This window comes from Ammodytes marinus (genome assembly GCF_949987685.1).
Source record: "Ammodytes marinus genome assembly, chromosome: 15".
Taxonomy (NCBI): Eukaryota; Metazoa; Chordata; class Actinopteri; order Uranoscopiformes; family Ammodytidae; genus Ammodytes; species Ammodytes marinus.
In genome coordinates this window covers 15,794,832-15,820,811 of record NC_137219.1, presented here as the reverse complement: position 1 = coordinate 15,820,811, position 25,980 = coordinate 15,794,832, and the positions used below count along the sequence as shown (strand labels likewise).

The 25,980-nt window shown below is 41.5% G+C and overlaps 2 protein-coding genes across 2 annotated transcripts; one reads left to right on the top strand and one right to left on the bottom strand.

Moving 5' to 3' along the window:
- Positions 1-8,174: 8,174 nt before the first annotated feature.
- arel1 (apoptosis resistant E3 ubiquitin protein ligase 1) lies at positions 8,175-22,747 on the bottom strand. Its single transcript, XM_080041760.1, has 22 exons — positions 22,716-22,747; positions 21,568-21,798; positions 20,920-21,088; positions 19,143-19,363; positions 18,506-18,577; positions 18,112-18,338; positions 17,635-17,872; positions 17,351-17,520; positions 16,936-17,116; positions 16,503-16,747; positions 16,256-16,333; positions 16,027-16,168; positions 15,803-15,924; positions 15,583-15,658; positions 15,379-15,488; positions 15,086-15,265; positions 14,499-14,624; positions 13,851-13,980; positions 13,703-13,761; positions 13,528-13,617; positions 13,249-13,424; positions 8,175-10,487 (listed from the first exon to the last, which is right to left on the bottom strand). The coding sequence occupies exons 2-22, from the start codon at positions 21,713-21,715 to the stop codon at positions 10,385-10,387; spliced, it is 3,063 nt and encodes a 1,020-aa protein (XP_079897886.1). The 5' UTR covers positions 21,716-21,798; positions 22,716-22,747; the 3' UTR covers positions 8,175-10,384.
- A 52-nt stretch (positions 22,748-22,799) lies between these two features.
- fcf1 (FCF1 rRNA-processing protein) lies at positions 22,800-25,428 on the top strand. Its single transcript, XM_080043106.1, has 8 exons — positions 22,800-22,868; positions 23,394-23,458; positions 23,657-23,728; positions 23,820-23,968; positions 24,098-24,170; positions 24,272-24,359; positions 24,901-24,995; positions 25,210-25,428. The coding sequence occupies exons 1-8, from the start codon at positions 22,866-22,868 to the stop codon at positions 25,256-25,258; spliced, it is 594 nt and encodes a 197-aa protein (XP_079899232.1). The 5' UTR covers positions 22,800-22,865; the 3' UTR covers positions 25,259-25,428.
- Positions 25,429-25,980: the final 552 nt, after the last annotated feature.

Here is a 25,980-nt window from a genome sequence, read left to right as displayed (position 1 = left end):
CTTTAAACAAAGCCAGACTGTATCCTCTCTGTGCTAAACTTAGCTAACATGCTAATTAGCTTTATTTTAAAGGCCAAACATGAGTCTAATCCATTTTCTCATTAACTCTCGGCAAGAAAGCGAAAACGCACAGCACTGTATTTTCCAAGATTCTGAACTCTTCCTTTTAACTAGATCACATAAATGCAGTGGAGATAGAAGTACAATATTTCCTTCATAATAAGTATGGTACTACTTGAGTAGTTGTACTTTGTTACATTCCGCCACTTTTTCTCAATCTGTGTTCAATCTTATGTTACCAACTGTATCATATATATCAACTAACATCAAGTTGGGACTAACTTTTTCAGTTAACTAAATTAATTTAAAAGATAAGAACAGTCTTACAACAGCTGGAGCTTTGGCTTGTTTTCAATGATAAATGTTAAGATGTGAGGCACCCGTAATATATTATGTAATGAAACACGAAAGTACAAGAGCATATCAAGGTTGTATATAATCACTCTATCATTATCGGGTGAATTAGGTATGATAAGTGATCCAGTGTTGTTTCTGTAATCTCAAAGTGCTCTCTGTGCCGAATGAGTACCCAGCCTAACTTTCTCCATGGATTGTCTTGGCACACTCCTGACCAATGTTTACATTGGGGAGAGGTAAATTACTAAAATGAACAAAAACATTTGACATCTGAGTGGAAAAATACACGATAACAGACATGACGATTATCAGGAGCTGTTAACAAAACGATACCGCCATCAAATTGTCCTTCAACTCTTTCTACTTAACTGCATCGGCCCCCAAGATAAGATAACCTAAAGGAATCAATCACAGGGCTTGTACATTAGAACCTTGCATGACAGACCAGGATAGAAGACCATTCTGCGTGGGATGTTTGGATAGATATCAGGGAGATTTTGGACTAAAATCTTGCATATTTTGTTCTGAACCAAGGTTTTTTTTTTTTTTTTTTTTTTTCTGGGCTGCAGGGGATTTCACAATGGGCAAATAGAGAAAGGAATGGAAGGGCGTAGTTAAGAGTTGTAAAGAAGCCAGTCTCTGTTCGTTGTTTGTAGATTGATCCAGAATATTATAAATCTCCTGAAAATAAGCAGGATTAAGTAGGGTTCTTTAAAAACACCAAGGGCAGATGCAGTTAGTGATAATATCAAAAGGCCTGGCTAATATTACAGTCTGTGATGGTCGAATTCCTGTTAGTCCTACTACTGTTTCCCATCACTCTATTGTTTGCCTCTCACCAGTTGATAGTATATGGGAAGTTTGGTAATCATTGGCTGTGATTATTTGCAGAGCGCCCAACCATCTGTCCACCATTTAGCATAAAGAACGAGTCCATGTTTGCAGTGAGAAGTCGGATCTACTTATTAGATCACTGCGTCATCCCTTGCGATGATGGATAGCGTTGTGTAGGGTCACTCTTTTATTGGTGAATTGATCAAAAAATGTGTGAGTCTGAGGCCAAGCCACATCTGGAGGCAACCTGGGGGCTGTTAATCACAAACCTAAACAGAAAATAGCTCAATCTCCTTGTCACACATACCCATGAACTTCTTTAGTTGCATAACAGTCATTGTTTTGTAATTTTTATACTTAACAAAAGACAGAAAATGGAAGGTTTTTATGTGGTAATAAATACAGGGTGTCTGTAAAGTTTGACTGTATTTATTTGGAAGTTTATTTCCATGCAATACCTCCTTGGAGAAGTCATTCTGGGCGAATTCTTTGCTGATGTAATGTTTACTGCCGCAAGAATTGTGCTGTTGCGTCTTTCTAACGACGAGATCATGGATGAATTTCAGTGGATGGAAAATATCTGAACCGCAGGCCTTGGACAATGTTGTGTATCTGCCACAATGTGTATGTCCTTGTGGAGCAGTTGGCCTGTTCCACAACAGGTTACAGCAGGCTCAGAAATGATGACTGCGGTCAGGAATGGACGGCATCAGAAGCTGAGAGATTCCATCAGGTCCATGAAGTATGTTGGCTAATTGGCAGGAGTAATGCTGGGAAAGGAACAAAGGGAGAGAAAGGGGGGATTGCAACCTTTTAACAGCCAATCTGATTGATTACGATGACAGTGTCATGGCAGAAGATACGATGAATATGGAATGCTTTTGTGTATGTTCACAGCCTGGACAGATTCACCGGTGGGCCGTCTTCCCTTTTCTCCAAGGTTCATCCAAATGAAGCTAACAAATGCATGCCTCTCCCCAGTCTATCAGTTTGAGCAGGAATATGTATTTTCTTTGACTGACCTCAACAGGCCCTTTCCATTGTTGGATCCCAATCCGACGCTGCAGCATTTGGTTCTCTTCTTCTTGCTTTGATGTGTCCTTGGAAAATTGCAAAGCGTAAATGAATTCTTTGTTTTGTTAGCGCCGCATGACACTTATCTTTGAGTAACCGCTCACGAAGACCTCGAGTTCCGTCTCTCGTTTAAAGCATAAAACACAAATGACCCTTGTCTTTGAAATGGCTCAGAGAGAATGAGTCACATAACTTGTCATGTAAACAAATCGGTGAAATCATGGGTTCAGGACACGAGACGAAGCCAAAGGTCTTTAAACATGCATGCTTACAATGGCACAGTTAAAAATGTACATTTGTTTTACGTGTTTTTCCCTGATATTCTCCGTGTAGCAGAGAGGTGACCCTTGATGTACGGAGCCTCATTTCTAACCAGTCGCCAGAAAAAGAAAAATATACAGGCAGATCCTCGCATAGCTCACACCCAGTGCAAAGTAAACATGGCCGTGGCCTCTCTCATGTTCCCACTTGTCTCCGGCCTTTAATGTCCTCCCCAGAGTGTCCTGGATGGTATCCTCATCATCCCATTGGGTGGTTGACACCCCCTAAACAGGAAGGGACTCATGCCATGACCCACAATGCTAACACAGAAAGCAGAGAGGAGACTGGATGAGTTACATCATATCCTCTTCGAGCTGTCTTGCACCTGGAACCTGATAACTTCATGAGAGGGGAGTGGGGGGGGGGGGGGGTCATGTTGCAATGCTTGACCATCCAGAGGAATCATGTAAATTTGCTATTCATGAGAACATGCAATCTCTTCTTCCAAGGGTGTTGGCGGCAGCCTGTCATTATCTAAACTGAGAGCTGGGCACGTTTTGGAAGCAGCAGCTGATAGGAAGCAGTCAATCTTTCTGTCAGTCCGAAACAGAGCCTCGCCCTGTTCCTGTCTCTCATCGGGGTGGTCCCTACTGTGCCGACCATCTCTTGGCAGATATCAGGGACGTGCCTCAGCTCAATCAGCAGTTTCCAGCAGGTGTGCTGCGTGTCACTTTTCTTTCATCCGCATCTCTTAACTCATTTGCTCCTGGCAGTTCCCCGTGTGTAGATTTAACAGAAGCGTGGTGTGTGCTATCATGCCTTAGCAGAGCTGAGCGTGTGCGAGTGCAACACACTCACATCCTCTCTTTGAGGCCACTGTCAGGTTGTTGTATCTCCCAAAGGGTTCCACTTCACAGCACAGAGGTGGAGGTGATATGTGGCTCTGCACTGTAAAAACACTGTAAGCTGGCCATCGCTGATCCTTACACAAAAAGAGATGTCACATGTGCTGGCCAGATGTGGGGATTGTTGTTGTGGTTGAACGGTTGTGGTCAGAGGAACTCATTTAAACCACAGTCGCAAACCGGAGAAAGTAAGTATGAATGAAGTCCCCTCTGAGTTGAAAAACTCTATGACGACTTTCGGCTCAAAAGATGACTAAACTCAAACGATAACTTCCACATTTTTGTGATGTGGCCCAGACAACATACAAACAGGGTGGTTCATTCACAAACAATGAGCCATAGATCTTGTGCTTTGGCATAGTCCAGGTAAATTTTCCTTATCAGGTTCAGGCACGGCAGGAAAGCAACTTCGACACATCAAGCTTGTTAAGAAACTATCAAATTCCGGTGATACAAACACAGTACATTGGAATCTACAGTTACACTCTTTAAATCTCCATAAAGTAAAGTTTATGTCTTTAACGACACTCATCATCATCTGCCCTTCAAAGACCCTTGCTAAGTATTCCTAATGATTCACAAATTAGCACCATCACGCATATACTATAAGGCTGAGTGCCACAGAAACAGTATACTTGGTAATTCGATGTAGTTGTATGGCCAAATATGACCACTCTGTAGAGCAGGATTATCTTGGAGACAGAGCCTGGCCTGGTGAAGAGTTGCAGTGCTTAGGATCAACCCAGTGGCCTGGAACTCTTTACCGGCTTGCAATGGCTGTGGTTGGAAAGAAGGCCAATGCCAGGCTCATTACCGGCCAGTGCCAACCAGTCTTTGGCACATTTAAAGGCTTTCAGGGTGGCAAGCATCCCATTAAATCTTGGTTATTTTTCTATCCGTACACACCTAGAGTCTATGGTACACATGTGGGAGTCAGGATTAATGACAGTGACTACGGCGCTGACCTTGTGACCCTAAGCCAGAGCTACGCAGCTTTTCATCACATTTGGAGACTGTGTAGTAAAACCATCCTGTTCCTCTCCATGGTTCAGAAACTGTATGAAGAGTTATATATGCATGCAATGTAAAAGGGACAATTTGACGTGTTCAAGTTTAAGAGCAGACATCTGAGACTGTTGGGAAGGTCGGTCGTTTTGCAGGTATTTGCTCATAAACCAAAGTATTGGAAAAAAATGTAATGTTCACCTGATGACGGCACTAGATGATAAATTAAGGTATCACCAAAGTCATTACATTTGTTCTCAGTGGGCCATGAATGTGTCTGCCTAATTTCATGGTAATCCAGCCAACATTTGTTGTCACATTTGGCTCAAAATCTCATGGTGGGTGCTGTAACAAAAGGAATGACCAAAGTGATTAAGCTTTCTCATCTGGGAACGATGAAAAATGAAAGAAGTGTACAAAATGAGGTGCCACTCTATAATCTGATAGTTGGGGATAAGTGAAAACTTTGACCTGCTGGAGGTAATGCTACAGGAAAAGTCAGGGGAATCGTCTGGAGTCATCCCATGGGGACAATGAATGTCTACACAAAAGTTTACAGCAAACTCTGAATAGATATTTCAGATGAGCGACCAACAGTCTTGACATTGCCATCCCTAGAGCCATGCTGCTTGCACGGCTAAAACATTTCCTCTGCTCTGACTGTTTGCTGCACTTACAATGATAACTTATAAAGAGCCATCAAGAAGAATCCCACATCGCAACCTAGTCATACCTGGTATGTTCACAACAATAGGCCTACTAACAATAAGGGTGGGGTGGCACAGGGTTGTTTGTCAAACAGTTGGGCAGCCTACATTAGGCTGTGTTTTAAAAAAGGAAATATAGGGGCCGAAATGTTTGCAGACACCGAATGTAATTCATCTGCACATCCCAGCAGGACAACTAACCCCATGAATCAATAGCCTCTCTCCAACATCGTATATAACATAGACAGCCATCAGCTGGGGGACACTTAATCTCCACGCTAGCAGTTTTTCCAAGACCGCATGCGGCTGTAAGCTTCTGCTTGTCTCTGACCTCAGCTGTACGCATGGGCGTCTGTATCATTTCCAAAACAAAACATGTGTTGGCAGTTCTGTTTGTGATAGAGGAATGTTTTTTAATGAGGGCCTTTTCATCTGTGTGGCTGCTCGTACACGTTGTTTAGTGTGGACTCGCAGCTATCCCAGCGCGGGTGTTGAGAGCAGGGCCTCAGCACTTAAATCACGGAGGATTGATAGGAGCAACAGAGAATCTGTGAAATATCAAGAGATGGGGGGAAGAATCTCTTTAATCAGCAGCAGAATCCCATCCATACATTCCATTGCTGCACCAAGTTGCCAGACCATTGTCATCACTGTGCATGTGCGCATCTCACAGCCGCTTTCCCCTATAATCCTCAACCATGTCGATTGCAGAAACCACACTGTCACCAGTCATGAAGGGAGCCAGTGGAGAGCCTGATAGGGCAACTGGAGAAGACAAGACTCAGGCAAAAATCCCCCCCGAAGAGCCAGTAAACAGTCAAAGTCAATTTAGATGTCAGCCATTGTGAAAGGAACAAGAGAACACTTTGGATGCTCACACACAGAGACTTAACATTGCCAGTGTTTGGCCTGAAGGAAGTAGCATGTAACGTGATGGCAGTACACTATTCAGAGAAAGGAAAACTTCCTTTGGCGTAACGTCAGTGCAGACCTGTTACTGGAGTAACACTCTCCTGACCTTCTACAACCCTGATTGAGATTGGCTTGTAAATCGGTCCAATCATCACAGATGATGAATACGCATCCAATCCAGTTGGCAGTTAATCAGTGGCATCCAATCACGTAATGATGACCTGCATGTTGGAATGGGAAGCAGACAACCCCATGGCCGTTTTTCAGCAGGAAGGAGGGAGAGCGGTTATGTTCTAAAGATAACTTAAGGTGAGCCACATTTGTGTTGTGTTCCCTGTGAAGATCACTGTCTGCGGACAATTATCTTTGATCAGAGAGACTGATGGGACGTCTCCTTGGAGGCATGGTGTCTGACTCAGAGATGGGAAATGAGGCACGACATTTTTTAGCTATGTAAATTCCTTGGTTGAGTAAAACCACCCATAAATGGACTCCCCCTGGAACTAGGCAACTCCTGAACCCCTAAAACAGAGCTGATGTCAGGTCTGGAGATGTTTATGGAATAGTACAAGGAAAATGTGTCCGAGAAACATGTTTTCCCAGGGAATTAGTTTCATCAGATGGATTTACAAAAATGCACATTGTTGTTGCTGAGCGATCTCCCAAAGGTTCTCTTGAAATGGACAACACTTCAAACAGGGTGCATTAGTCTTAGTTAGCGCCAGGGGATGACTTTGTGATTTGTGGTTCCTCTTTAGCAAAGCATTCCTGAGGGAAATTTGAGAGAGACCATTATGCAAATCCACAGGTGCATGCCAAGACCAAATAACTGGACTTCTGCCTCCAAGTACTTCAAGATGCCTCCCTGCCTGCTCCTGATAGTGTGAGGACAGGCCAGGAACATGTGGGTGTAGTGTGGAGTACCCATGGGGCCTGCTTGTCCATGGCCTTCAAGAAATGTAATTCAAATTTTGTTTTTTTAGCTTGTAGAGTCCATTATCAGACACTGTATGATTCAGGAGGCAAACATTCAGCTGTGCCAAAGAGTAATCCTGACACATTTTGTGATGATATGGCTGTCAGTTATGCTACCATCTCAATGTGGTGAAAGGAAAGGGAGCTCTTGTTTTCCAGTTAGGTATGATCACATTCCATAAACAGAGGAGCACCCAAAAGATTGAGTTCATCAATCACGCCTTCAGCTGACAAGAAACCAGCAGGTTTGAATGGACTCATGTTTATTTTTCATGTGTTTGGGGGGAATGTATTGTACTGTTTGTCTGTGGGGGGAAATGAGAAATGTCTGTAATGGAGGGGATTCAAGTTGGCGCTCTGTCCACGTTGAAGACTGGAAATGCGGAGGGTCAGTTGAAGACAGGAAAGCCCCTCATCGTTCACTGCTGCTAAGCTGTCCCGAGGGATGACAGCAGACTGCGCCTGCATCCTCTATTCATGTCAAATGTGGGGCCACTGCCCCCTTGTGTCTAAAACATGCCCCCTGCTTGCCAAGGAATGAAGTAGAGCTTATTCATGTGTATCCATGTGGTTATGAAAAATGCAAAACTGCAGACCAAAAAATATCTGGAATTAATTAGAGTTTATGGTTTTCAGAACATTTAACTTCCTTTTCTGCTTTCACTGCAACAAAAACACACTCATCCCAACCTCTTAAAAACTAAAACTAAACTTTGGTATAACTTTTAAAAACTAGCCATACTCCCATTATTTTTGTCATGGAATAAGATATTGCTATTTACTGTATATGCCACAAATCCTCTTTTTTACAAAATACTCCCCATGTATTAAAACACTGATGTTACACTTACACATCATATGTCTTATGTTCTTAACAAAAAATAGAAAGGCAAAAACATTGTGAACCTGAAAGTGCTCTTTTCCGATCGCAGTATAAGAACCACTGGTGTGTATGTTCAGCCCCAGATTCCATCTCCAAGTCCAAATTCATTTTTGAAAATATAAAAGCTGGTGTTCAACCACACTGCATAACTCAATCAAAATATAATGCACAGAAAATGAGATCAGGTGTTAAGAATTAAGTCAATTTTTTATTCCCATAAACAAAGGGCCTTCAGTGCGGATAATCTCAAAAATTCATCAGCAGAGGCTCGCCATTAGAAAAGGAAAAGAAAACAGTACCCCAGCTTCAATTTCAAAGGCAAATATTTCACAATATCTACATTGCTAAAAGTCACACTCCAGACCCTCTAACCCAGGAACAATCCAAACATAAAACATGATAGATGTTCGTGGAAAACAAAACATTTAACAAGAACATAAAAGTACAAGACAGGACCTCCTTCATATTTATTTACAAATGGTCATATCTAACAACTAACACAATGTAATGCTTAGAGTAGCTTTACATCTGATACACACGATATCAGCCATTGGTATTGGTGCTTAAAACATTCCCTTAATGAGACATTTTCATAAGCATGTATACTTTTTCCACTGGAATCCTCAATAAATCAGTTCAACATTGCACAGCCCAAACAAACACAAATCCATTAACCCTCTTATATACACCTTTGAACACTGTAAAATTCAATTAATCCCAACCTGCAACAGCTAAAGTTAAAATGTGACATCTTTGCCATTTAACAAGGTTAAATCTCTAGGTCAAACTATTACTGTGGACTGTGAGCATAGTGTGATCAGTGCTCCGTGGGGGAATATGAACATATTCAAATCAGAAAAACTCATAATTTTTTTTTATTTCAAGTCTAAACATTAATTTCCCCCTCTCTACCCCATTTCATCTCCGTCTCTCCATAACCGTCTAATAAAGCATTAAAAAAAAAAAATCCTAAATGTTCTACAAAATGAACAGGAATTTCGCTACACAATTATAAACAGAAAAAAAAGTAAGCGAAAACTATTCTGTTGGCTCAGGATATTGACATTACTAACGGTATTAAAGATAAATAGTTTCAAAATATCATGAAGAAAAAAAAAAACAAAGTGTGGATTTCTAGTGATATAGCTTTACTGTGCTGAGGATGTGGGATAATATATGGCTAAAGGTTGTACAGTCTGGGCTGGAAGGAGGTGACCATAAACAAACTGTGTATGCTTTGCTATACATGTGCACACAGGTGTACACATATACACCTGTGTCAGAGGATGCAAAGGTAGCATAGGAGATTCTGAGGTAAACCCATAAAAGGCTGTGAACATAAAAAGGAAAAGCATACAGCATATATAACCAAACGTTTGTTATATATGAGCTCTCCCCTTCATCCAACATCCAACCAACACTCGCATACACAGTGACCCCTGCATGTCCGGGTAGAAATTTCACAATATAGCTATTACCTATTATATTGTCAACTATATTTCTCTCACCTACACACCTCTCTGGATACAATCAGGGGCAAAGGGAATGAATAAGGCAGGTTATAAAACATAAAAAACATGTATTGCTCTGGACAAACTGTTCCACAGTATGGTTCAACACAAACATTATTTCAATACACAATAAATTAAAAACATGTATAAACAATAGGGGTTACTTGGCTTCTTTTAAAACCCATTCACTTCTGACCAAAAAAAAACAAGAGCTTCGAGAAATTATAGAAACTATCAACTGATCAAACGTCCAACAATAAAGAAATCCCTTGTCCATCAAATCAAAAAGGTAATGAGATGAAACCAATGTATATACACTAGTATGTACAAGTATTGGAATAAAAGAGTGATATATTATATATTTACATACACACATCAGTCCCTGATCGATTAAGGCCAAAGTGCTGTGGATGCACGTGTCACCCACATCACATGTAGGCTGCTGTTGCACTTAAGTGTTCCTCAGTTTGCAAAATTGCAACAAAAAAATAAGCATTCATACAGTTATGCTCTCAAGGCTTTTGCTCTAGCCTCATGTCTTTCAAACATATGAAACTAAGCAAACTTTAACGATAAAACTAGCCCAAATCTTACCCCTTTTTAAGTAGTTTGTGGTTATTTTTTTTCTTCTTTTTTTACAAAAGCGGCATATTTTATATATATATATACAGAGTAGAGTTCACACGAAAGAGTCCCGTCTTCAGGACAGACTTCTGGGATTTCCTGGAATGCCCTCTCATCCTGAGAGAGTATTTATGAAGAGCCAGGGTGATTCTCTGCTGAGAAGCCCACTGAAAAAAACTGGGATGAAAGCAGGGAGCCTGGGCACTGGAGTGGGCAGTGCTGGTCTCAGTGCTGGTCTCCTTTTGAAGTGGGAGCACAGTGCCAGTGATGGGAGAGTCAGAGCATTCCAAAGCCCTCGCTGCCTTCACTGATGGCCAGCTTCAACATTTTGTGCAGCTCCTCATAGGAGTCGTAGGTGGGGAGGCACAGCTGGTTAAAACTAGAAAGAAAAAAGAGACGGCTAATAATTAGAACCGGATAAAAGCATTTTTTTTTTTATATATTCTTACATTTTTATTAGTTTTTTCAATGCAAACAAACAAAAACAAACAGAACAATACAGCCAGGTGCAGTTACATAATTCCAGGATACATTCAACCCACTTCCTCCAGCTTGCTAAGTATGTACATATGTTTTTGCAATCTCAGCACAGGGGTCTTTCTATTTCTTGGGATTTCTTTAATAATTTCTAGCCAATTATTTATAGAAGGAGGGTACACCTGTAACCATTTACGAGAAATTACAATTTTTTGGTGCCACTGTTGGTATTTTAAAGATGTGTCTATCGTTTACTGTTATTCTTTATAAAGTTACACACATGTCAATAGTATCTGCTGCATGTGACTCCTAAAGATTTCCCAGAAATCTTTTATCTTTGGGCAGGACCAAAAAATTGGTGGTGATCCGCCCCTCCCTGATAAAGAGTTTCTATCATATTTAACATTTAATATTTGCAGATATAAACCTTAAAGGGTGTAATGATATTCTATTGTTTTCTTATTATGAACAAAACCAATGAAAAGACCAAAACAACAGTTGAGTTATTTATTAGTATATCTGAGTGTAGTGCTTTTTGCCATAGAGCTCCATTTTTGCCTTAGAAATATAATAAGCAAATGTTTTTGTTTATCCCTCATACACCATCCTGCTGTCATAAATATTCAGCAAATAGATTTGCCACTGAAAATAGTCCCCCAAAACATGCCCTTTTTATACCTGTTTGAGTAACTTTGGATAGAAACTTAAAGGTGAAGTAAGCAATTTATTTATGTTAATATAAGTGTTAAATCGCTCTTTATTCATACAGTGATCACTTATATAGTGTGTGCGTTTCATAAAGCCGATCTCTCAGTCACTCGCTCTGCATTTAATCTGCAAATAAACATTTCGGGGATCCCACTACTACTAACCAATCAGAAGAGAGAACGCTACAAACCGGCACCTGTCTCACTGCCAGTGCACATGCATTGCAACATATGGGTGAATGTGCATGCGCCTACAATGGCGGAGCAGTTAAAAATCCTTCCAAATGTCTGTTTTGATGGTTTTTATCATGTTTTATCACACTTATGGATCTGAGATGATGCTAGATAACTCGCTGATTGAAGACCGCAGTGCATTAATGTGGTGACATGGGGACGATGGAGGGGAATGCTAACTGCAGTCACTGACAGGAAGTTAGCTAAACTGACCATTCCGCTTACTGAACCTCGAAAGTGCCCAGCTGTTTTAAGAAATGTAGTATTTTTTGACAAATGAGAAGAAGAGTCTACAGCCATACTAGCCGCTCTGTGATACTGTATTCATGCACAGTGATTACATCCTAACATCAGACTGCTTACATGTTCACAACGACAAAGTTAACATGCTGATGTTAAGAGTTATATTTGGCCGTGTTCACCATGGAAATTGCGCGTGTAGAAGCTAGACTAGCTATTTAGCACTTTACAATAAAAGTTGACGATGGGATTTCTGTCAAACTGATGTTAAAAAGAAAGGTCATGTACAAATCAAATCTTATTTAAATAAATTGTATCGCACATTTTCTGCCTCAACAAGACAAATGATACTGCGGAGACAAAGGAATTGAGGCAAAGAAAGAGGCAATAGAAGTCTCCTGCCAGACGAATACAATTATGACCAGATGACGGTCATACTGTGGGTTCCCCAAAGTCATTAGTAAACATCATTGGGGAACCATGAATGTCTCTGCCAATCACTATGCTAGATGTTAAAATATTCCACCAGAAAAAAATGAAAACTTTGACCAACTGGTGGGAGCTACATGGAAAGTAATCAATTGCAACCTCTGTGGACCTTGAATGTCTTGAAACAATTACATGGTAACAAGTCAATAGTTGTTGAGAGATTTCAGTCTGGACCACAGTGGTGGACAGATAGATAGATTAACAGACAGACAGGCTTTCATTGCCATCCCAAAGCTTCCAGTCTTACCCTTTGAGTTTGCATTTACACCAGCCTTGTTAAGTGTGGTTGAACTGAGCCCTGGCACGTTTAACCCCTTGGTGTGGTTTGTTAAGGTCGGTTTGAACGCAATCCTAGAACTCTGGTGCAAATTTAACAACCAGACTCTAGTCCGCTTGAAAGGGCCCGTCACGGGACACTTTCAAGTGAACTCTGGAGCGGTTCATCACTGGTGTGAACCCCTTGTCATCCGCACCAATCACAGGAAGCGTAGTATTAAACATAATTTCGCCGTCTACATCAGACCATGTTTCATTAAAGACATGATAATAAATTATTTAGCGTACATTGTCTGAGAGTTTTTATATATTTTCAATATTTAACAATTGACCATACAACACCAAGTCTCTACAGCACTAGCCTATATCCATTTAATATACATAAGCCGCCACCTTGTGGCACTCCATTTAATAGACTGGCTGTTACAATATGCGCACCACATTATCATCAGTGTGACAATAACTTGATGCTCCATAATGTAGGAAAGAGTAGAAATTCCAAGGGATTTGCCTAATTAGTCCCCTAACGGCCTGACCAATTGCTTGTGAGTTTTACTGACAAATTATAGTCCGTTTGAGTTTTGCCTCTGTGAACCCAAACCGAACCATCTGAAAAAACAAAACAATGTATCCAACTGGTGCTCACCAAGGAAGCTGTGTATTAGGTGTGAACACGTTCGCCCTCAGTATACCCGCTGCCTGTGTTTTCCTACTCACCACGTGTGTGCAGTGGGCAGGGTGCTGTGTGTGGGTGCGGCGATGATCTGGAAGGAGGGGCAAAGGGTGTTGAATCCCCCGGGGGGAAGCTGAGAGGAGCCGGTGGTGAACTGCAGCAGACGAGCCAACTCCTCCTGGGTGAAGCAGGACACCACCGCCCAGAACCACTTCATCACCTGAGAGAGAAACGGAGAATCAACATGCTCAGACGTTTCCATGACGAGTGGCCTGCTAGTCGGAAAGAAAACCAAATAAAACAGATCTTTCACCGTGACTTACTTTCTCTCTGAAGTGCCACGATCCTCCGACGAGCACGGCATGGGCCCTGAAGTCCTGCACGTTTATATCACCGGTGCCACACATCAATAGCTGAAAAGATCACACAGAACATGATTAGAATTATCCGGTGGTGTTTTAAAGAAGAACGTGATTTTAATAGAAACTTTACACATACCTCCAACTCATTCTCGTCGAATATGGCTAGCAGGTTTTCTGGCACCAGTTCATTCAAACCTGCAATTGGAAATGTAACACTAAATAAAGTGCACATTACGAGGAGATCTCAAATCAGAGGAATTGGCAGCTGTGCTAAGTTTGCTCACCTTTCAGGAAGTGTTCCACCTCCTCTCTCACCTGGCTGGCCAGTCTGTACTGGGCCAGCAGGTTGAGATAATGCATCTTGTTGTCATTGGTGACGGCGATCTGAGCTCCGCCCGATATCAGCTCCACCACCTGCAAGGGAACATGTGGCAGGATGTAAATGTTGGACAAAATGCAGAAGACAGACGAACAATGTTAGACATGAAACAGTTTGAAATTGTTCTCCTGTGTGCGGCTCAAAGAAATCAAGTGAAGACGGCACAGACAGGATGGGAGTATATATGACACTGTCATAAAATATACTGCATTAATAATAACATGTTTGGGTAATTAACCTAAAGTGAAAAACATCTGTTTGCGAACATACATGTGTATCTTCTTCGAAAGAAGCAGACTGTGTTTCATCATTGGGAGTTACACAGACAAACAGTTACTGTTTGGTAGTTTATAACAGAAACAAAGTAAAAAAAAAAAGGCCAAACACGTCTCATTCACTTTTATATAAACTCACCACTCCCCCCTCTTTAAGAGAAACTACATTCTTGCCAAACAAGCAATATGGTTTATTTTGTTTAGTTTACTGTCCCTATCTCCTGTGAAATTACATCAGAGATTAAAGGGGGTGTTCCTTTCCAAAAGTGTTGCCTCACCTTCTCCAGCTGTCCCGACTTGCTGTACTTCTCCTCGGCAAACACCAGGTCCATTTCACTCACGTCATTGTTTAGGATGAAGCAGACTTTGGTTTTGTAGAATTCCTGGTCGTCTGTCTCGAAGTACTGCGTGTGTGGAAGTTCAAACAAGAGCACAGGAAAGTGACGTTTTCAAATAAACATGGCACTTGGTGGTCTCGGTGGACGGGGTGAAAAGATGATTAGGTCTGCTTTCGTTCTTGGGCTTTGAAAACCATAGGATGTCAGATAAACAGCAAAACACGTTGGCTAGTTTTTTTTCTTCCGTGAAACAACAACTGCCAAGAAACAAATCCGGTTTTCTTGGCTATTTCTGCGGAAATTGAAATGATGAGACACAGCAGCTGACACCAGGAGGTAAACAATCAAAACATGACCTTCTTAACTTCCGAAGAAAACATTTTGTGTGTGTGTGTGTGTGTGTGTGTGTGTGTGTGTGTGTGTGTGTGTGTGTGTGTGTGTGTGTGTGTGTGTGTGTGTGTGTGTGTGTGTGTGTGTGTGGGGGGGGGGGGGGGGGGTGGGGGGGTGGGGGGGGCTGTGTTCCATACCTTGTAGTTCATCCTGAGGCCAATGATCTGGGCCAAGAAGGACCGTGTAAAGCGAGCTCGGACCAGCTGCTTGTAGGCCCCACCCAGAGTTGACTCGTACAGGCACTTCCCTACGACGCGACCAGCAAACTCATATATCTTGAGACGCAGGTGGGGCGGCCGCTCGGCGTTGGGGTGCACCTGGGAAACGAAGATGAATGTCCTCTTATTATTTAACATACGTGTAGTTTTTCAAAAGGAAGACAAGCATCTGTAGGAGGATTGGAATGTGGAAGCGGTTAAAAACAACTTACGAGGCCCTGGTTGTTGTCGCTGAAGCGGGTGAAAAACTCGTTGGAGGTGTCAAAGAGGGTCTTACAAATAAGCTCGAACCACTCCCTGCGAGGCCCTCCCCAGTCCAGAGCTGCAGCACAATGTCAAAGGTTTAGCAGTGTGGGGTACCTTAATAAAATAACCTTGAAGATCACTCAGCTTTAAAATCAGATGTCTTGTTTTACCTTCCTCATCCTGAAAGACCACCTCAAAGTTCTTGCTCCAGTCCGACGTGGAGAAGTTCCTCGTAGCCTTTAGAGACTGAGCAACAGCAAACAGGATAGACAAATGAGAGAGTCCGATTATCACCGGGGCAACATGACTGTAAGGATTACATGCCCGTTTTCATAATTCGCCGCGATTGAAGAAACAGCTTTACAATGTACAGAAAAATAAATCGCTTACTGAATCTAGGATAGAGTGTCGAGTGATTTTTAGGCAGGTCTTGGTGCGAGGTCTCTTGGAGTGGATGTGCCTGAGCTCACGTTGAAAGAAGTTCACTTTGTCTTGGAACGTTTCAGAGCCACCTACGGACAACAGCGTCAAATTACTGCTCAAGTCTCCACAAAAGACGGCATTTACTAGGTGCAGCTCGAGGGCTAAAGTAATCCCATTAGACTGAAACAAACCGATGTTCTTGTGGAGGAAGCGGATGAAGGTGGCGGCCATGATGTTTCTTTCTTTGCAACTGAGCTCCACGGGAGGCTGTATCCCATCATCCACCACCAGCGTTAGGTACTTGTGAATCGGGTCAGGGCCGTGATAGGTGAACTTTAAAAAAAAAGAGGGTTGACGATTATGGCGAGCTCTTCAAACCAAATGTTGACCATTGTTTTTTCTGACGTCAGTTCTGCCTACCTTCGTTCCGGGGCATACTCGAAAGGTGAAAAGGCGCCACGGAATAATTTTCAGGTAGAACTCCTTCACGGACAATTGCTGTTTGACATAAAAAGTCAGAGTCAATTTTGTCAATTTTAATGAATGCATTGTTTGGTTTTCCCCTTTCAAAAACACAAAACTTTTACTTACTATTCCCAAACCCAAACGTCTAAGAAGAAAAAAATCCTACTAGATAAACCGAACTGTTTGCATGCTGGCCACTTACCTTTGGCGATATGTAACAGTAGACCTTTTTTGGTTTCTTGACCTTCTCAGGTTGTCCCTCCACAGGAGAGTCGTGTTCATCCTCCTCCTCTCCCATGGAGGGGCTCCTCTGTGGGGCCAGCAAAGCAGACGCTGGTAACTGCCATGAGGAACTGCTGTAGTTCCCGCTGTTGTAAAGGTATGCCTCAAAGTAGATACTTATGCCCGGTGTGGACACATTCTTCTCCACACAAGTCTTCTCATTCTCTGCAATATGCAATCACAATTTGAATAAATGAGGGCCTTGAAAACACAGGCAAACCAGGCAGAGGAAACAAAGAATGAATCGCTTCAATGTTCAATGCATTACAAAGTTATTGGAAAGGTACACAGCATGTCTGGGCTGAATTTCCTCTACAGTAGTGTGTGTTTTTATTCTGAGGGCTGCTGCTCACCACTGAGAACAATAATGTCGAATTCCCCGTTGCTGAGCGGCTGGTCCGTGTAGGAGATGCGAGCCCTGAAACAGCCCGTCTTCCTCAGGGTCAGTCTGAGCAGAACCTGGCACTGCTGCTTGTTGAGTGTAACTGACTTACTGTAGTACTCGTCCAGGCTGTCGTCATCCACTGTGCCCAGCTGGAAGAACAAACAAACAAACAAACAAATAAATAAATAAATAAAATCAATCCCTGCTCAGAATTTTTGGAAAAATGCTGTTAAGAACCTGTTCTGCTATACTATAAAACATTATTGATTGTGCAATTGGGAACACACGGGTGAAGAACAAAATGCTGGCTTTCATTTTTACAAGCATAATAAAGCAATACATCATTATAATGGATAACAGGAAAAGGGCTCGGTGTGCCTTACAGAGTGCACGTGGACGCTGTAGTTGGCTTCCTCTGTGAGAGATGTCGAGTTGCTGGTGGGGTTTCCATACTCGTCCCTCGGCTCAATTTGCAAAGTGTGCTGCTGGCCATTTGTTAGCACCAGTGTGGAGAAATGGAAGGCTATCTTGGTTTTGGATGGGACAACTGTACCTGGAGGGAACATAAGAACAAAAAAAATACTCATATCAGTAATACGAACTTGTCAAATCAATAATTTGCACAGAAAAATACAGGTTGGATCTGAAAAATATAAATGAGTTATACCTGGCTGAAATATCTTGTAGTAAGGGCTGTAGGCCACATTGAGGCCTCCGAGCTTGACGGCGACCTCATAGCGGCCGGCCTTGCGCACAGTGAAGGCCACTTTGACCACGTTGGACTCTGGTTCTTGCAGCACCTCCTGTGTAACGGGGATGTCCAGCGCCAGTTCAATGTGGGTGATGTTGACCCTCAGTCCCACAGGCCGATGGGCCGGGAAAGGTTGGCCATTCTTATAAAACAGCTAAGAAGAGAAACAAACAAATACAATACATTTTCTGAACATTGCTTTTAATAACCAAATATTAATCAAGACAACTGCATTCATACACCACTTAAGTTTAGTAAAGTTAAGTAAGCAATACCAGCCGCCACTAGTGTTACAAATAACACCGTCCTGTCCTGTGCCGGGGATCGAACCAACGACCTCATGGTAACTACCAAGCAAGTCAACTAGACCAGACAGAAGGAGTCCATTATCACCTGGACTCTGAAGCTCATAGTCTGCCCCACTTCCTGCGGTTCCTTCCAGTCCCAGGAGACCTTGCAGGAGCGCGGGTCCAGGTAGTTTCCCCGGACATAGTCGTAGATGCTGCGGTCGCCGCGTCGCCCTGGATCCTCATGCTGCAGGAAGCTGACCACCCGCGCTGCAAGCTCGCAGAGGAACTTGATGGTAAAGACAAACGCTATGATGGAAACAGTAATTCCACCTGCCGCGCAAGAAGGGGGGGGAAACACAATGGAAAAGCTGACAAAAGATTCATGGGCTATGCAATTACTGTAAAGCAATTTTTAAAAACCAGTATTACCACATTACGCGTAGTATACGCCTGCAGTGAGAATGAGTCACATTAGCAGCAGTGAACACAGGACTCACCAATCACGTAAAACATCAGGTCCCTTATCAAGAAGCACAGTGCCACAGTACAGCCAAATAGGAGAGCTCCCGCTGAAAAGACAAGTGGACATTAATCAAAATGAAGACAATTCACGCTCTGTTGCTCTGAACGCACAAGGCAACTTTTGACGGTTGTTCTCGGTTTTGTTTTTAGGATATTGTCGAATGATTACCTAACACCAGGAACCACAATACTTTACATGGTGGCCTGTCAAAAGACGCAACAGCAAATGCCAATAACGGAGTGAGACCAAAGTTTTGAACTTTGGTGAAAACTTAACCCTCTGCAATACCATGTTACCAGAGCTGTGCTAGTAAGAAAGCTATTATTTAACAACAATTATTTGTTTTAAATTGTCCTGCATGTTTCCTCAATAGAAGTTAATGCTGCGTGTTTGTGAGAGATAAAGAGACAGGGCGGCAGATAAGGATGAAGCAAGACTGTACTTCTCCATTACAACACCACATCTGAGCTACATTGTAGTAACCCTGTAAATCAGGTCATAACACAACATTTGTGAAAAGACTTTGCAACAGTAAGCAACAGTGCAATCCATCAAAAGGACGGAAAGCAAACCCAAACTAATACCATTCAAGGGCAGAAAAATGATCTCACCGATGGACCACTTCTCATTCAGACGCCTCTCAGCAAGGCTTTGCACCAGCCGGATCTCGTAGTCCTGGTCGCGCCTCCCCCTGGACGCCTGGAGGACTTTGATGCCTGTGGACAACTTGATGTAGTCCTCGTAGTAGTAGCCCCAGGCTGCTAGAGACAGCTGCAGCTGACTGTCAAACTGAGACAAGTCATCCAGAGTCACACAACCAAAAGTCTTCAGTCTGCCGTCGGGGGAAAACAAAAGTAAAAGTATATATGAAGTAGATGCTAGACACTGGACTAGCAGCAATGCTTTATTGCTTTCAAAGTACAGCCTTTACAAATACAACCCCCTAACCATTAATGCCGAGTGTTGCTCAACGTCTACTGAACAAGACTACTGAGTTCACACACTAAACAAACACTAGTTTTGTGAACAAGCCATAAAGTGTAACATCTCTCTTTCTTATCAGTTGAGCTCTTTTGTTAAGTCAACGGGGAGTGGTGAGGTGGTAGTGGTGGTGTGTGGCATGTATTGCACCCGGCTTTATGAAAGGATTTCAGATTAAAGCAGTACAGCTTTATAACACGGTAGTAAACATTAAAATGAAACATAACATCCTATTGCAACACTGTGTCTTCATTTGCAATTCAACTTTCATAGTGTGATGAAATCAGGGGAGCTCATTATATTGATTCAACTGTTACTGAAGTAGGAAAATGATGAAAATCTGGCAGTATTGACATAAACCGCGGTGACTCAAAACACATGGAAAACATGTTTCGCTTTAAAAACACATTTTCAAATCCAAAACATAAAGATTTCAAGTTTTTACTGAAAAACACATGCAACACTTCCCCCAGTAGTATGCTTTCTCTTGCAACAAAACATTTTTCAACTAAGTTTTAGGTATCTGAACTGTCTTTAGTGGCTGATAATCTACCTTGTGTTTATGATCATTTACTGTGATAACGAAATAAAAAAGGTTATCCTCTTAGCATTATATTTTTACAATACATAATTGCATCTTTTTAGCAATCCATATTTTTATTACACAATATCTTATGTGTCTTATGTTAAGTCTGCAACCTTCACTTTCTTATTTTAACATATTAATAACAAATGACTGCAAAGACTCTCTTCTGTTTCTACAGCAAGTCACTGATTTGAAGCTGAGCCATATGTATGGGAGTGATAAAGGTATGAATCAAAAATAGCGGTGGAGGTAGCAATAGTGTGACGATCATGACCTTCAGAAATGTGACACTGTGTCGGACAGTATTCATCAAGAAGAAAATGACTGAGTGCATGTCTGATAAACACAAATGACCTCTAGAAACATTACAATTGACTTTCCTTCAACTAGGGCAGGACAAAGGGGCAACAATGTGATAAAAGGAATATCTCCTTATCATAGCTGGTTCTCATCAATAGAGAGCACCAAACACACATAAACAAACACCTGCAATGCTGCAGGTCTCCCTTGAACTGTCTCTGAAGAATACATTTTACTGCAGTGACCCTCTGAAACACTGCAGCCTCCACAGCTCAGTGTCAGCAAACTCTAAATAGCCGTGAATGGAGAGGCTGCCCTCAAGTGGACAAAATAAAACCTAGGCTGTTTAGCCATCTTAAAACATGACCATAACCCATAACCACTTCAAGACATTAGAAAAATTAAAACCAAAATCTACTTTTACGACATGTCGACATGTAATTGTTAGTGAAAAAAAGATAAGCTGCTCACAACTGTTGGCCAGATTTGGCGTAAATGTTAGCATGAAGCCCTTTGCTTACGTATGGTAATAGTGCTCCAGGTTCTGGGAGCAGAGCCACTCCTGGAAGGCAAAGTCTCGGAGCAGCTGGATGTGGGACTCTGCAATTTCTCTCCAGCGCTGCTGTTCCTTCACCACCTCTTCCAGACGACTCAGTACACTCAGACTCAGTTCCTCCAGCGAGTGTACATCTGGAAGACACATGAATAGAACAGCACGTTAAAAAATCAACCCAATCACATGAAGGCCAACAAATCAGCATCTCTGTAAAGCACCAGCACACAGGCTTTTTGTTACTCATTGATGTCTGTTGTATTGAGTGTTTGAGCCTGTGCTGATTGTCCATGCATGCCACATGTTTCCCATAGGCCTGAGTATGACCCGGGGTCAAAACAACACAATCCCCATACGTTAAACATAGTTAAAAGTCAGTTTTATACACACTTTACAATGTTTTTTTTTTCTTCAGAAGCTTTAAAAAGGTGTTGGAAAAGCTTGTGGTTAGAGAAAGCATCTCAACCGGAAAATGTCAAGCAATAATGACCTAGTGTCTGAGCATTGTCCTTGACAATACACCTGCTTACTCTACCCTCCATTCGAGCATCAACCGAACTTCCAAACCGTGACGGTCATGCAAGTATCAAAATGAGGACGACTGTAACCCACTGACCTTCAAATAAGTGTCTGTATTGAGAGAGGCTATGTCCTTGGAGCCATTCCTCGATCTGACTTTCTTTGCCTTTCTTCCAGCGCACTTCCCAGAAGAAGATCCACAACGCTGAGCAGACGAGGAAGGTCAGGAAGAAGCGGCGGTCCATCAGACCATCTTTCAGCCTTCACTCAGACCCCACCGAGCTCAAGAGGGAAAAACTGCCACTCACCAGGGGGAGAGTCAAGCTTCCTACGATAGAAGACAAAAACTGCTTAGGCTCAAAACAGCTACACCAAACTATAGACCTAAACAAATGGATTTCTGATGAGGAACATTGGTCAAACGGATGATTAAACCCGGGATCTTCACAATAAAGTGCTCTGCCAAGAAAAAAAAGCATGAATATTTTAGTGTCGCCTTGGAGAATGGTTGGGCTGGTGGGAGAATAACATTACATGTAATCAACAGCACTGAAATATGCATGAACAACTTGGCTAAAGAATGCTCCTACAACTCTCACCAGCCTCTGTTTAACCAGGACAAACGATCGCGAGTCAAATAATACGGGTAAATTACAGGTGAACTACTCCAAGAGTCAAATCCAACAACAGTCCAGACGATAGTGATGGCAACGATAATACTGATCTGTCAAAACCTTGTCCAAATGTCATCCGCTGACACTGTTCTGAATAGCAGTATAGCCAAGTATATAACCCATCCAAAGTGAGTCGTCTTTATTCCAATTTACCAGACAGCTGCTTGAATGGCGTTTTTCCAAACAAGAAAACAATTGGAGCTTCAGTCTGACAAGTTAAGTGGCATGCATATCATCAATCCTCTCCGGCCCATTGATACCAGAAGCACGAGGTAGAACTGGAGGCAACAACAGATAGCATCGCTCTGACAAGCATCTCCTGTCGCCTTGGTTGACTCATGGACCCTTTATACAATGGTTTACTCGCCAGCCACAACACAATTGCTAACAGCTAGCCGAGGTAGCCAACCAACAATGTCAGCGTAATTTCTCAAAGCTCGTCGCAGACCCCATGCCGGTTATCAAGACGCACACCAAAACGCTTTATCAAGGGGTCGCCTGCAATGGCACGGTTACACAAAGCAATGTTGCAAATGCAAAAAAAAATATCATTAATGCTGTAGTGCACTACCTTGGTCTGTTAGGCATTAGCTTAGCAACCGGAAAATGCGCAGAAAACGTGTCGATTTCTGAATGCGTCACTAGTAAGCGCATCGATGCACGAGGGGAAAGAGAGCAGTTCGCCCAGCTCGTGAACGTTGAAGTTTTTACGCCTTCAAACATGGTATGTAATCTCTAACTACTTTGTCTACGTCATACTACTGTCTTCATATTAGCTATATGTTATAGCATGGGGTGTTATTTGTTACTAGCTATGCGTAGAAGTAGCTTGGTCGGCAGGTAAGCCAATGAGCTACATCAGCTAGCCTAGAGTTAGCTACACGCACAACATCAGCTGCTGAAAGGGATCTTGGAATATTCAATTAAATATATAATTTACATTCATCAAACTAAAATAACTGGGAACAACCTTTGTGAAATTCAATAGGCAGCTGTCTCCCTAAAAAGTTGAGACTGTATGACTATGCATGTAGCCTGATTTCGGGTTTAGCTGACTTCACAGACTTCTGAATTCAGTTGTTAAGTAAACAATGTAGCTTTACAAGTCATATTCTTATCCATCTCCAGAACAGCTTCAACAGTGACATTGAGACTCTCAATTTTGTTTTTCAATGATTAAGCTGTGAGAAACAGCTGTCGATATTTTGTCTGACTTATTTGTGTGTGTATTTTAACTTGTTTAATCTAGGGGAAACAGAAAACAAGAAAGTTTGCTGCGATGAAGAGGATGATCAATCTTAAAGATAACAGAATGTGAGTTTTTTTTTTTAAATGCTTTCTGTTTTTCTATCCAAAGCTACCATTGGTGTTACCATCTTATACTTGAGCTCTGTCCTTCTCCTTGATCCAGCTTATTCACTCAATCAACTTTAATCAAACAGAGCATTTATTAGTTATGTGCGGATCTTCAGTGAATGCGTATGTGTTATAACTCTTTGCTTGTCTTTGTAGAAAAGAGAAAGACCGCTCTAAGGCAAAAGAGAAAAAGAAGAAGGACCCCTCTGCGCTCAAGGAGAGAGAAGTGTACGTATCCTATGCTAAAAAAAGCTCAAACTGGATGATGAGTTTGTGTAGACGACTCCTTAACATACTTTCCTTTGAACTTTGTATTCAGGCTGAAACACCCATCATGCCTGTTCTTCCAGTACAACACTCAGCTGGGTCCACCATACCACGTCATAGTTGACACCAACTTCATCAACTTCTCCATTAAAGCCAAACTGGACATTGTTCAGTCTATGATGGATTGCCTGTATGCAAAATGTAAGTACTATTACCACATGATATGTATTTAGCAGGATAACATATTTTTTTCCTTTTTTGTCTTATTCATTATGTTTTACGATTCACAATGAATTTAGAATTTTTTTTTTCCTGCAATTTCTCATGCAGGTATCCCATACATCACAGACTGTGTCATGGCTGAGATTGAAAAGCTTGGAATGAAATACAGAGTTGCACTCAGGTACAAGCTGCTGAAAAGAAAATGGATCCAAAGGCATGAACCTATTATGTCTATTGGTAAATATTTTTTACAGTGATATTTTTGACTTCTCTGTTTTGCAGGATTTCCAAGGATCCCAGGTTTGAGCGCCTGCCATGCACACACAAGGGAACATATGCTGACGACTGTTTGGTCCAAAGGGTAACACAGGTATGATGCTTTAATATACAACTACGGCTATACAGATACATGTAATACTTTCGGTGTACACTTCACGATAAGCAACACCATATTATGTTTTGGCATTTAAAAGCAACTGCATTTTTAGGACATTAGGTGAGACAGTTTTGGGTCCTGTATTGTGCATGATCACTCAAAAAGGCTTTTCTTAAAGCAAAGTAAACTGGAAAAACATTGAGTTAATAATACATAGAATTACCAAATGTAAAATTACCAAAATAAAATCTATCCATTTAAGGGATTGTAAAAATTCAATTGTTCAGTAACAAGAAGGGTGCACAAACAGAGGTGGACTAACGCTAACTGTCAAATTGGTTGCTCGCGTGATGGCAAAAAAGGGCTTTCATCGGAAATGCAACACAGTCATTACTCTAATGCTAGTTAACATGCACATGTGGAGTAAAAAGACTTGAATGAATAACTGTAGCCAACTTTAAATTAACAGTTACTTATAGTGACATCCTTCTTTGGCATTTAAGTAGATATAAAATACATGAATATATTTCCACAGCACAAGTGTTACATCCTGGCTACTGTGGACAGAGATCTGAAGAGACGCATCAGGAAGATCCCCGGGGTTCCCATCATGTACATCTCAAACCACAGGTAACACCATTCCAAAGTTCGCTTTAAATAAATGCCTGCGTTTTATGTTTAAATGTGAAATTTTATTCTTGAGTCGGTACCAGCTTCCTCACTGTTATAGCACTGGCCCAAAGGAATCAAGCAAACTGTGTTTATGGCAAACAATGAAAAGAAGTGAAAAGAAGCAGCAATAAAAAATTAAAAAATTGTGTGTGCTTATTTTTTCACCATACAGGTACAATATTGAACGGATGCCCGATGACTATGGTGCTCCAAGGACTTAATATCGCAACAACCAAGCTAGGACTGTAAATAGACTGAAGTTTCGTATTTTTTATGTATATCCAAAAATATTGTAAGGTAATGAAACTTGATTTGCTGAGGATGGGTTGTATTTGATTGAACTGCGAATTACATCATCGTGTTATAAGAATAAACAAATCATTGCAATATATGTTGTTTTCAGCCTCCAGTTTTTCTAACACTGCAAAGGTGTCTTGGCAAGTTTACTATGAGCAAAAATGCTAATTTACCATGTAAAGCTAATTTAAGGCAATATCATATTGTACACAGATGTCTTCTCTTAATTATCCTATTTTTAGGTGTGATGATGGTGTACCATAGATAGTGGTGTACTTGATTTATCCCAAAAGGAAAATTCCAGTGTTGTGGTGGAAATTCACAGTAAGGACAAAACAGTCAAACAACTTACAAAAACACACACTGAAATAAGTAAGATCAGAACACAACATTAAAAATTATGATTGAAAGACCGAAGAATTGATAGATATATATCACGATTTCATCATAATTTCATCAACAGTGAACTGAACAAACAAGGTTGGAATTTAAATGGAAGGTAAAATAATGTGTCACTATGTGAATATGAATGAGAAATGTAGGTGGTCGTCTTTTTTATTAGGTTTCTTAATTTTAAATAAATATAATAAACATTGTTCGATTAGTAAATTTAAAAAAGGTGCGTTTTTGTCCCGTTAATAACCAC